Raw genomic sequence first — 14029 nt, forward strand, 5'->3', positions numbered from 1 at the left:
TAGCACTGTTTTAGAAATCTTGAAGGCAGAGAGTGGCCCAAACTTTGTTGATATATAGAACATTCACTGTATTGTGCAGTTTTTATTTATGTGTGAAGAAAACTTCAATAATCTTTTATGTGATTATATTATATCCTACAAAGTCTTGATGGAGTAACTGCCCCATAACAAGTGATTATATTATATCCTACAAAGTCTTGGTGGAGTAACTGCCCCATAACAAATGATACCCATGTTTAACACTACATGCAAATACAATTTGTCTATGCAAAACTAATTTTTTTCTACAACTAGAAGTCAGGTAACAATCTTTTAAATTAAAATTTCTTACTGAATCTTCTTTAGAAAATGGTAACTGCATACTTGTCAAGGTTTATTTTGAAACGTATGACCACAGTAATAAAAGTTTTGTTGTTTTCTCTGGTATTTTTAATATTGCATTAAGAGAACATGGCTCATAAGCATCATTTTCCAAGTTATGACTCATGACTCAAGCAGGTTTGGCAGATGGGATCGCGAGAGGATAATTACACTCATGCATAATTGTTTGTGGATTGAAAACAGTGAGTCTTGAAACTTGCTTTCTGATGTTATTGTGCTGGTTGTTGTGATATTTTGGTTGATATGTTGCTGGGTTTGTGGTTGTGTTCCTTTGAGTGTCATCTGAGGTCACATATCTTTTTGTCTCAACTTGGGGTCACATGTAACAGGAAGAACATTTGGGAAGCATTGTCTTAATAGCTAATGTTAAAGTTTCACCATTTTATTCTTAAATTAAAAAAAAAGGAATAATAAATAACTTGTGCATTAACAGAATATTTAATATATTAGTAAATACACAGTAATAAGATATGTTTTTTTTACTGTAATGGTTGTTAACCCATAGTGTAGTGTAGTTTAAATTGTAGTTAATGTGTTTATTGTGTCTCTATCAATTCTCTACTCATGCTGTGAGCCTCAAAGAATATATACTTTATATATATATATTTTACATTTATTTTTATTTTGTTTTCCTCTTGAGGATTCATTTCATGGTGCACTCATAAAATGCACAATTAAAATTATTTCTTCCCATTCTTATTACCATTCACAGAATTAACTAATTGGACAAGGTAAAAAAACAAATTGTGTTCTATCCTTGGTTCTGTGACATCCACCATTAATACACTTGATCCTGTAGATTCATGCTGAGATTAGTGTGCTGTGTTTTTAACGTAGATGTGAGTAACTGCTAAATCTGTCCAAGTGTAGGCAAGAATTACTGATGAACCAGAAATATCTGTAGCATATATTTGGCAAGTAGAGGTTCCTGTCTGTACCGGAATAACTTTAGTATGGTTCATAAGCTCAGGCATTTATTAGCACTAAAATAGTAAATGTTCCTTTTGTGTAATGTGATTAAAAAAACAACAGAAAAACTTTTTTTTTCTCATTTGTAAATGGCTGCTATTATGTTCACATTAGTTAAGCTTGAAAACTTATTGTGTGATAATTTTACATTCTCCATAAGAATAGAGAAATGATTGGATTAAAAACAAAACAAAAACTAGATCAGAAAACGTACTGTACATGTTAAAGCTTGGGATATTTAATATAGAAGGAAAACAACAAGCAATTTAATGCATGCAAATAAATAAATTAGGAAAATAACATACTGTTATATAGGTTAGGAAAAACTTAAATAAATCAGGTAGTAAAAATGAAAGTGCATAAAAAGAATTCCTAGGATACACAGAATAACAGCATGTACTAAACCTAAATATGTCAGAGAATGTATATTACACATGTAGATATATAACATGAAGGGAAGGTATATAATATATTTAATTAGTGTTAAGAATTTATTCAATACTGACTTTAACTCAAGTGTTTGTTTACCTTTAAACAAATTTTATCTAAGTGTAATTTCTGTTTTGTAAATTTAAGTGTAATAGTGATGTCTATAACTGTTCTGATAAAGACATATTTTTGTATGAATATCTTTTTTAATTATATTACTGTTTGAATCCACACCTCTAATATAATCTGTACTTATACTATTACATACATTTGTTTACTAACAGTATCAACATTAATACTACCTACATTTGTTTAATGCTATCAACATTAATACTACCTATAATGGTTAAATATTATCGGAATTTGTTTAAAACTACCTACATTCATTTAATACCATCTTCATTTGTATCTACTGTTATGGATACAGTTACTATTTTCAGGGTACCTATGCCACAGTTTTTAAAGGGAAGAGCCGACTAACAGACAACTTTGTTGCTCTAAAAGAAATTCGGTTAGAACATGAAGAAGGAGCACCCTGTACTGCCATTAGGGAAGGTGAGACATGTTTTGTACTGGTTGTGAGGAAGGGTAAGACTTGTGTATTATACCTTATACTGGTGTGAGGGAATGTAAGACTTGTGTATTATACTTTTTACTGATGAGAGGGAATGCAAGACTTGTGTATTATACTTTTTACTGATGAGAGGAAAGGTAAGACTTGTGTATTATACTTTTTACTGATGAGAGGAAAGGTAAGACTTGTGTATTATACCTTATACTGGTGTGAGGGAATGTAAGACTTGTGTATTATACTTTTTACTGATGAGAGGGAATGCAAGACTTGTGTATTATACTTTTTACTGATGAGAGGGAATGCAAGACTTGTGTATTATACCTTATACTGGTGTGAGGGAATGTAAGACTTGTGTATTATACTTTGTACTGATGAGAGGAAAGGTAAGACTTCTGTATTATACTTTTTACTGATGAGAGGGAATGCAAGACTTGTGTATTATACTTTTTACTGATGAGAGGGAATGCAAGACTTGTGTATTATACCTTATACTGGTGTGAGGGAATGTAAGACTTGTGTATTATACCTTATACTGGTGTGAGGGAATGTAAGACTTGTGTATTATACCTTATACTGGTGTGAGGGAATGTAAGACTTGTGTATTATACCTTATACTGGTGTGAGGGAATGTAAGACTTGTGTATTATACCTTATACTGGTGTGAGGGAATGCAAGACTTGTGTATTATACCTTATACTGATGAGAGGGAATGCAAGACTTGTGTATTATACCTTATACTGGTGTGAGGAAAGGTAAGACTTGTGTATTATACTTTTTAACAGTAAAACATTCATATTAACTGTATTCATAGCCCTACTGAGTACTATAGGTAAGTTCATTGTAATAGTAAATCTTTTATTTTATTTGTATTTATAATTCTACTAAGTGCTATAGATAAGTTCATTGTTATAGTAAATCTTTTCTATTACCTGCATTTATAGTTCTACTAAGTGCTATAGATAAGTTCATTGTAAGAATAAAGCTTTTCTATTAACTGTATTTATAGTTTTACTAAGTGCTATAGGTAAGTTCATTGTAACAGTAAATCTTTTCTATTAACTCTATTTGTAGTTCTACTAAGTGCTACAGGTAAATTCTTTATAATAGTAATTCTTTTCTATTAACTGTATTTATAGTTCTGCTAAGTGCTATAGGTAAGTTCATTGTTACAGAAAATCTTTTCTATTAACTGTATTTATAGTTCTACTAAGGGCTATAGGTAAGTTCATTGTAATAGTAAATCTTTTCTATAAACTGTATTTATAGTTCTACTGAGTGCTGTAAGTAAGTTCATTGTAACAGTAAATTTTTTATTTTATTTGTATTTATAGTCCTACTAAGTGCTATAAGTATGTTCATTGTAACAGTAAATTGTTTCTATTATCTGTATTTATAGTTCCAAGTGCTACAGGTACCATTTGGTGTGGATTCCTGTACATGGTAAGGGGACCTCCCAGGCAAGGTTCTGCTCTTTCAGTTTACCTTCTCTGGGATCTAAACATCCACCCACATGTTTGCCGTGCGTAGGGACCTGTGAAGGGGAGGAGAGGATCCTGGTGGTTGAGGGGTCCAACCCTAACACACCACTTTGGCCTTGAATTTCTGTAGACGGGTGGCCTTTGGGTGGCCCCCCTTGGGTCAATTGGCTGGTCCACTTGCGCTAGAGTCAACCAAGTACCAGTGTTGGAAGTTCTCAATGGGTGTTGTGGACGTTGTGTCTGATGCTGGTGTTTGGGTATAGTGCTCACGATCCCTGGAGTTGCTGCAGTGTCCTTGCATGACATTGTAGTGCATCCCCTCATAGGGGTTCATGGTGGGTGGGGTCAGTGGGTACCAAAGTGTTTCTTTTTTCCTATGGATCCTGCAACAAAAATTTAAATAAAATAGTGAAAAACAGTCAATAAACGACCACATCTTGAAGACTCTGAGCAGCAATATTCAACATCTGTAACACCTGTACCCCATTTTCTTATATTACATTCTCTTTCAGAAAAACCTTTAGGGCAAATGTCCCCCTTTTTTATTTTGAAGGGTCTAGAGGGACTTGCTGGCTCTCCAAAGTCAGTAAAGAAGCTTTGATCTGGAGACATATTAGCTGAAACATCCACATCCCAACACAGTGGACTCCTCTTGAATTCCAAGGCAATTGCGGATGTACCTATTGAGGTTACCCCTCATGCTATCTTGAATTCATCATGAGGTGTTATTGTTGAGAGGGATTTGAAGAACTTCCCCAAGTCAGAGATTCTCACTGGTCTCTCCACTCAGGGAGTTTCTGCAGTGAGGTGCATCTCCACTTGCAAAGACGGAGTTACACTGCCGACAGATATCCTCGTTTTGACATTTACATCATGTGCACCTGCCGCCATCAAGCCAGGTTCTCTAATTTGCCGGGTTTGGTCGTACATTCCAAACCCTCTTCAATGTTTCCAATGTCAGAGGTTCATCCACTCAAAGACGTCCTGTCGTGGTTCCCTGACATGTGCTCGTTGTGGTGGCAAGGACCACGATGCCTATGAGTGTCACATGGACCCACATTGTGTCAATTGCAATGGTTCCCACCCTCCTACTTTTGTTCTTGCCCGAAATGGTTGGAGGAAAAAGAGGTGCAGCATTTGAAAACAACTCATAACATTAGTTATCCTGAGGCTCAGAAATTGCTGTCCTCCACTCCATCTCGGACATATGCTGCTACACTTTGTTCCACAACTACAGTGGGTGTGCAGACAGATCTCTCTGTAGCTCCAAGAGAATCGTTTTCAAAACAAATGAAAAGCCTTTTGACTTCCATGGTCAAAAAGGTTGATGAATTGACTTCTACACCCATCTCTGTTCCTTCCATACATTCCAACAAATCTCAAGATCCACATTCTTCGGTTTCAAATACAGGCATTTCTTCTGATACATCTTTTTCTCCCACCCCACGATGCAAAACAATCATTCGTTCACGTCCTCAGTCACTGGAATCCCCTTTCAACAACAAAGATCTGTCCAATCGACCCAGGGCAGGATCCATAGAGGTCAATAGACCTCCTCCAAATAAGGACAGTAAGGAAAAAAGACATGGTCATAAACAGAAGGGGTCTCCAGCCACTTCACCTATCTGTCATTAAAAATGGCCACCTTGATACAATGGAACTGTCGAGGTTTACATTCTAACCTGGATGATATCAAAACACTGATTGCTTCCTACCATCCTGTATGTCTTTCCTTACAAGAAACATTTCTAAAACCTGCTGATACAGTTATCATTCAGTCGTTTTCTCTGAACAGAAATGACAGGCTGTGTGATGGATGAGTACATGGAGGGGTGGCACTATTGGTTGATCAGCATGTGCCCACCCTATCTTTGTCACTTAACACACCCTTGGAGGCCGTAGTCATCCGTGTTTCCTTGAGTCATACCATCACTGTTTGTTCTTTCTATCTGTACCCTGGAGAGACATATGATCAATCAGACCTTGATGCTCTCGTTGAACAGTTGCCGTCTCCCTTTCTTATCCTGGGGGACTTTAATGGACATCATCCCCTCTGGGGAAGTGCTGTTTTTGATAGGAGGTGTCGCTCTGTAAAGCGTATGCTCTTTGATCACAATCTTTCTCTTTTCAATACTGGTTCTTCCACTTATTTTCATGCACCTAGTCAGTCCTTTACTGCTATTGATCTATCGGTTTGCTCCCCTTCATTATTTTCCCATTTTTCATGGAGGGTTGACAATAATCCACTAGGCAGTGATCATTTTTCTATACTTTTGAGAGAGACTGGCCGTGGTCAGTGCCACCCTACCCACGTGCCTGAGTGGAAGCTGAATCAGGCAGACTGGTTCACTTTCACTGCTCTCGCAGAACTTGATCCTGCCATCATGTATCAGCCATCAATAGACGACTGTGTGGCAGCGGTAACTGACTGTATTATACAAGCAACTGCTCAGTGTATTCCTAAAACCTCTACACGTTTTCCACGATATCCTCATCCGTGGTGGAATCCTGCTTGGCACTTGGCACGGAAGACTCAAAAATGGGTCTGGGATACTTTCCCTAGATATCCCACACTTTCGAACCTCATCGTTTTCCAATGGGCCCGTGCACATGCTAGGTGGGTAAGACATCAAAGCCATAAGAAATCTTGGATTAATTCCACAACTAGCATATCTTCTACCACCAGTTCCAATGTCATTTGGGACAGGATTCGAAAGGTCAGTGGGCACAACAATTCTGTCCCTCACTCCAGCTTACTCTCTGATGGCCAAGAGGTAGCTGATGTCCGGAGCATCGCCAATACTCTAGGTGAAAGCTTTTGCCGAGTATCTAGCACTTCTGCTTGTTCCTTCACTTTCTTGGCCATCAAGACTCAGGCAGAGCGTTCACCTCTTTCCTTTTGAACTGACTGTCTCTTTGACTATAATTGTCCCTTTACACTGGTGGAACTGACCCTTCATCGATCTGGCAGTACATCTGTTGGACCAGATGACGTACAGTATGACATGCTGCGCTATCTCTCTCTTGCTTCTCTTGATATTCTTCTAATTGTTTTTAACCAGATCTGGCAGGAGAATATTTTTTTTAATGCCTGGTGCTAGGCTATTATCTTACCTTTCTCTAAGCCTGGGAAAGATCCCAAGATTCCTTCAAACTACCGTCCAATTACTTTGACAAGCTGTCTGTGTAAGACCTTAGAGAGAATGGTTAATGCTCATCTTGTTTGGTTCCTCGAATCAAACAACCTCCTCTCACTCACCCAGTGTGAGTTCTGATGACAGCACTCCACCATGGACCACCTGATTTGACTTGAAACATCAATCAGAGAAGCCTTTCTCAAAGGACAACATCTTGTGTCAGTATTCTTTGACATTGAGAAGGCTTATGACAACATGGAGGTATGGCATTTTGTAAGACCTCCATATGTATGGGTTACATGTTTATTTACCCATTTTTATTAAAAATTTTTTAATACACAGGAAATTCCAAGTTTGTGTCGGTTCAACACTTTCCCGTACTTTTCTACAGGAACTTGGAATCCCTCAGGGATGTGTTTTGAGTGTCACACTTTTCAGTATAAAGATAAATGCCATCACTGAAGAACTCCCTCTCACTGTTGCAAACGGGCTGTATGTTGACGACTTTCACATCTCGTGTCAGTCGTCGAACACGAGATATATTGAGCGGCAACTACAAACTGCCCTCAATTGTGTATTGAAGTGGACCCCATTCATCATCAAGGAATTCGACTCTGCAGTGGGGCTTTCCGCACCTCCCCAGTTCGAAGCTTATACGTGGAATCTCATGAACCTTCTCTGCACCTTTGCCGTTTGCAACTGTCTTTACTGTATTCTTTGAAACTTCGTTCCTTACCAAAGCATCCCACTTGGGGATGTGTTTTCATTCCTCAGTGAGCCTTACTTTTTCAGAACAGACAATCTGCCATTGCTCATTTTGGCCTTCACATCCAGGCGCAGTTGGATGAATAAGGTCTGTCCTTGGATAACATTGCAGAATCCGCTGGTCAGCCCATCCCACCAAGGCTTATTACAGCCCCCAATTGTGACCTTTCTTTAAGTCATCTGAAAAAGGCAGATACTCCCGATTGGAAGTAACGTCTTTTATTTACTGAACATCTTTTGAACAGTCATTTCATTCCAATTTATACAGATGGTTCCAAATCAGGTAATTCTGTGGGCTCTGCCATGGTTTGTTGTGATTCGGTGGTTGCGCACAGAATCTCCTCTACAGCTTACGTGTTCACTGCTGAACTGTACACCATATCTGTTGCCCTGGATCATATTGAAGCTGAGCAGTACTCCGACTGCACTATTTATACTGATTCCCTTAGTTCTCTGCTGGCCTTGGAATCACTTCACATTGGCTCACATTCTGTTCTCGCTGATATTCAAACCCGACTGGCCCATTTCTCATTAACATCTACTTCTATCCAGTTTTTCTGGATACCAGGCCACGTTGGTATTTGCAAGAATGCCCTTGCAGATACAGCAGCTAAATCTATCTGCTCTGGCACTATCACCACTGTGCCTATTCCGTACATGGACTATGGTCCTGTATTCAAGGCTCGGCTCTTTGCCAGCTGGCAGTCCACTTGGAATGAGCAATGTGACAACAAGCTTTTTCAAATAAAACCCTGTATTGGACTTTGGCCATCTAGCATCAGTAAGGTTCGGAAGGAAGAAGTTGTTCTAACTAGACTACCCATTGGTCACAGTTTTTTAACTCATTGTTTTCTTTTATCTGGTTATTGGTGATGGTGACACTGTCCACCTTGATAAAGTTTTTAGTTTTTTAATGGCCATTTATCTTTTTAACCTCATTTAAGTTTTTGATATTTATTCATTACACCTTTTTAATTGCAGTTCCCTTTTCACAGTTTCATTCTCTCTAATTTAATTTGACATAAAAAATGGCCAGAACATTAAATAACTCGACACCAGGATTGGAAAGGCCAACTTCAGGTGACTTATGCTGCTGTTTGAACTGTCCGTTTGAACTACCTGTTATTCATCTTGGCAAGTTATTATTACAATTTTGCTGCATGTCTTTTAACACTTTTATTACTTTATTTTTAGTACTGGCCATAATGACACATAACCCGGAACCAGGACTGGAAAGACCAACTTCAGGTGACTGATGGTGGTTCTTGTGCTTACCTGTTAGTCTTCCTGGCAGGTTATGATCATTACCATTCTGCTAAAGAAAGTCCTTTACAACTTTGTAGACTGGATGTCAATATTGGTTTTATGCTTTTTCTGTTTTTCAATGATGTTTTATTTTACCTTCATTTCCTTTTATGTATTTTACTACATTTAATTTATTTTTACCTTTTTACTGGACATTTGGCGCAGATAGCCTAGTTGCTTTGTGCCATAAAACACGAAATCAATCAATCAATCAAGCTACAGGTAAGTTCATTGTAACAGTAAATTGTTTCTATTATCTGTATTTATAGTTCTACTAAGTGCTATAGGTAAGTTCATTGTAACAGTAATTTCTTTCTATTATTTGTATTTATAGTTCTGCTAAATGCTATAGGTAAGTTCATTATAACAGTAAATTGTTACTATTATCTATATTTATAGTCCTAAGTGCTATAGGTAAGTTCATTGTAACAATAAATCTTTTCTATTAATTTATTTATAGCTCTATTAAGTGCTATACGTAAGTTCATTGTAATAGTAAACCTTTTCTATTAACTGTATTTATAGTTCTACTGAGTGCTATAGGTAAGTTCATTGTTACAGTATATTGTTACTATTATTTGTATTTATAGTTCTACTAAGTGCTTCAGGTAAGTTCTTTGTAATGGTAAATTTTTTCTATTATTTGTATTTATAGTTCTACTAAGTGCTACAGGTAAATTCATTGTAACAGTAAATTTTTCTGTTATCTGTATTTATAGTTCTACTAAGTGCTATAGGTAAGTTCATTGTAACAGAAAATCTTTTCTATTAACTGTATTTATAGTTCTACTAAGTGCTATAGGTAAGTTCATTGTAACATAAAATCTTTTCTATTAACTGTATTTATAGTTCTACTAAGTGCTATACATAAGTTTATTGTAATAGTAAATCTTTTCTATTAACTGTATTTATAGTTCTACTGAGTTCTGTAAGTTCATTGTAACAGTAAATCTTTTATTTGTATTTATAGTTTTACTAAGTGCCATAGGTAAGTTCATTGTAACAGTAATTTTTTTCTATTATTTGTATTTATAGTTCTACTAAGTGCTATAGTTAAGTTTATTGTAACAGTAAAGCTTTTCTATTAACTGTATTTATAGTTATAAGGGCTATAGTTAAGTTCCTTGTAACAGTATATTGTTTCTATTAACTGTATGTATAGTTCTAAGTGCTATAGGTAAGTTCATTGTTATAGTAAATCTTTTCTATTAACTGTATTTATAGTTCTACTAAGTGCTATAGGTTAGTTCATTGTAACAGTAATTTTTTTTCTATTAACTGTATTTATAGTTCTACTGAGTTTGTTTGTTTTTTTCTTAGTGTCTTTGCTAAAGGATCTAAAACACAACAATATAGTCACACTTCATGATATAGTCCACACAGAACAATCCTTGACGCTTGTCTTCGAGTACTTGGTAAGTTTTTCTTCTTTTACAGCTACATGAACTTTTATAATTAGTGATACGTCTTACAAAACAAATTAGAAAAATGTTGTTTTGTGTAACACGTTTCTGTGAATTTCCAGTTTGAACTCACCATGATTCTGTTTGATGTATTTAGTTGATAGGTATTTAAATGTCATCTTTCAGTGATACTTCTATCATTTGTAATTTTGGTATGTACTGGTACTGGTTTATTTCTTCAATAGAATGATCTTTGGATCACAGAAATGATGCATTCATCAATATGTCTCATCTTCATGCCCAATTTGTTATTCCACTCGTGATGCATGCATGAAAGTTACAACTGTTCACACAAGATATATAGTTAGGTTTAGCCTTTTTTTTTCAAATAACACAAAGCATCGATGGGGAACTTATTCACAGAGCTCTCTCTTTAATAACATGTATCATAGATGAGGAACTTATTACCAGAGTTCTCATTCTATATCACAGAGCTGTTAAATTTTATAGCAGTATTCATTAGGTCTGCTAGACTGATGCATGCATCACTTTAGAACTATTGGAATAAATTCTAGTACAGGGAATTTTGTTGATTTTCAACAGTTATCAGACCAAAATGCAGAATGTGGGCAATGATAAAGAAAACTGATGTCACGTATGGAGTCATGATGAAATTATTGAACTTTCTTTTGTGGGAACTGCAGCTTGTAGAGAAATTTCATACTTATTTCAAAAATTGTGTTTTAGTATGGTTATTTTCGAGATTTCATGATGTTTGCTGATTTTTTTGTGGACTTTTAACAGTTGGTAAAGTTTTTCAAGTTTTTATAAATACATATATTTTTGGATGACAGCAAATCATTTTTTTATAATTGTAATATTTAGTTAACACTTTTCAGTTTCAGTGCTTCTCATAAAATTTCTTTCTACAGAATCATTTATTGTTAAAAGTTTTGTGTTTTTAATTAATATTTACCAATAATATAATAAAGTAGATGTTTATAAAATGTTTAACTTCTCTTAACATAAATAATAATTTAATTTATAGGCCACACAGTTCTCTTAATTGAAATTTATTTGAAAAAATAATACTTAAAGGAACTAAATATTAACTTCCAGTCATAGCAAGCTATCTATGTACTTAGAATGAAACTGAAAATAAACATTCTAACCAGTAGAGCAAAATAAATACAACTTTTATATGTTTTATTGTTCAATGTTAGAGTGTACTGTTCATTTGGTTTAATATCATAGCTCTTAACAGTACATTTCTCCATAAACCCAATAATATTTCCCAATGTTTGGCCACCTCAGGATGTGTAGGTTACCCCTAAAATCACCTGTGAAGCTAACAATGCTAATCAGTTGGTATAATAGAAGTGTGGTAATAGAGTTTAAAAGTACATATAGTAAACATTGTATGTACCTCATGCTGTTCATGAATGTAACAATTAAGAAATAACTGAGTAAACAGTGTTTATGGAACCTGAATTAGGTTATCAAACATTAATTTCACTAAAAGAATGGTAACAACCCTTCAGTTTTAATAAATCTTTCACATTAATTAGTGATGTTCGAATAACCTACACATAGAAATCTGAAGAAGAGGTTGTTATTTAAGTTGACTTTTACCCAATTAGTTACTGTTCCTCAACATTTCTGAGTGACTTTTATCAAATCACTTGCTGTTCCATAACATTTCTGAATGGCTTTTAAAAATCAAATCAGTTGCTGTTCCATAACATTTCTGAGTGACTTTTATCAAATCAGTTGCTGTTCCTCAGCATTTCTGAGTGACTTATCAAAGCATTTGCTGTTCCTCAACACTTCTGAGCAGCTTTTATCAAATCAGTTGTTGTTCCTCAACATTTCTGAGCAGCTTTTATCAAATCAGTTGCTGTTCCTCAACACTTCTGAGCAGCTTTTATCAAATCAGTTGTTGTTCCTTGACATTTCTGAGCAGCTTTTATCAAATCAGTTGCTGTTCCTCAACATTTCTGAGCAGCTTTTATCAAATCAGTTGCTGTTCCTCAACATTTCTGAGCAGCTTTTATCAAATCAGTTGCTGTTCCTTGACATTTCTGAGCAGCTTTTATCAAATCAGTTGCTGTTCCTCAACATTTCTGAGTGACTTTATTTAATTGTTGCCTTGAATGACAAAAGAATTGTATTTTTTTAGTAAACCTTTTTTGTAACTTACTGTTTTTATGTATTACACTAATCAATCATAAAACATGAACATATAATTCCATTGTATACATTATTCTATGTTTGATAAGTTTCCAAAAAATCTTCAAAATTTTGCACTTCACTATCTCCAGGAATAGATACATAAGAGCAAAGAAACAACCAAGTGCTTTATAAATAGGAAAGGGGTAAGTGGTGGTGTTTTTTTTTCACAACCACATAAATAGATTGCTGCCATTTGTGGTGTAGTTGGGGTTAACAGCCTCATGTTCTGTAAATGTACTTAATAATACTTGCCTGGGCCAAGGAATAAACAAACCACATGACATCCATCAGTGACAGACAGTGTTCTTGTCACATCTGAATATTTTAAGGTAGTTTTTTAATCACACATACATTGCTTTTAATAGACAATACCACATAATGAAAGAATTAAGATGAAAGTTATTTGTTAGATGGTGGTGGTGATGGTGTTTTTATACAACAATACCCCATAGCTTAAGGAACAAGATTGATGTATGGTCTTGTGAAGCTTTTAGATTCTATTTGATTTGTTAACTGGAGCTCCTGGTAAACATTAGAATTTATAATGGTATCTTTATAATAATATTTTTGTTATACTCTGTGTTTCAGATGTTTAGGTACATTGTATCTTTTGTTTTTAAAGATTTACTCTAATATTCATTACTAACTGTTTGTAGAAGCACTGTATGTAAATAAAGAAACCTTTTTTTACATGATGTAAAATTTATCAGCCTGTATACTTTGTAATCTATATGCATAGCTGTTTCAGTTTGATGTTTTAGTTGATTTGAATATTTCAACATGATTTTAGTTGAGAATTTGAATTTAAAAAATTTGTGATTTGTGGGGCCTAGACATATATTATTGTTACTTGTTGAAAGGTTGTTGTTGGTTTTTATAACTCAGTTAGTTTGTACACCAATATAAAAATCCACACTTCTGATTGATTTGATTATTGATGGCTTTTGTTTCTATGGAAACATTTTATAAACTCTTTTTGCACATTGATCCCTACGTACATACCTGCACATTGATCCCTACGTACGTACTTGTACGTATAAACATATACATACCCTGCAGTTTGTGTGCATATATATATTTGTGAGGTTTGTGCAGATAGGTACATGTGCACACGTGTTCAGGAAAGCTAAAGAAATTGCACATGATAGCTTGTTTTATTTAGGTGCATAAAGAAAGTGGTTAATTATTACAGTTACTTTTGGAACGTGCTGGTATTTTGATGGCAGAGTAGTTTGCTTTATTAATGATAGTGATAGAGAAAGCCATAGACAATAACATTATAGTAAGAGAGTTTTAGCTTTCATATCAAAGCTGAGTTAATCCTAATTTTGTTAGTGTTTTTTCAGTTAAGAGCTG

General features: G+C 35.1%; 2 protein-coding genes across 7 annotated transcripts in view; one reads left to right on the forward strand and one right to left on the reverse strand.

Annotated features, from left to right (window-relative positions):
• The window catches only part of mRpS33 (mitochondrial ribosomal protein S33), a 321652-nt gene that overhangs the window by 136276 nt on the left and 171347 nt on the right, over window positions 1-14029 (reverse strand). The window lies entirely within an intron of this gene.
• The window catches only part of LOC143238367 (cyclin-dependent kinase 17-like), a 98276-nt gene that overhangs the window by 72241 nt on the left and 12006 nt on the right, over window positions 1-14029 (forward strand). For all 6 annotated transcript variants that reach the window (XM_076478520.1, XM_076478516.1, XM_076478517.1 and 3 more), the window contains 2 exons: window positions 2220-2334; window positions 10359-10453. In XM_076478520.1, the coding sequence (XP_076334635.1) occupies window positions 2220-2334; window positions 10359-10453 (210 nt within the window). The remainder of the gene's footprint in view (window positions 1-2219; window positions 2335-10358; window positions 10454-14029) is intronic.

Source organism: Tachypleus tridentatus, chromosome 13 (genome assembly GCF_004210375.1).
Source record: "Tachypleus tridentatus isolate NWPU-2018 chromosome 13, ASM421037v1, whole genome shotgun sequence".
Classification (NCBI taxonomy): domain Eukaryota; kingdom Metazoa; phylum Arthropoda; class Merostomata; order Xiphosura; family Limulidae; genus Tachypleus; species Tachypleus tridentatus.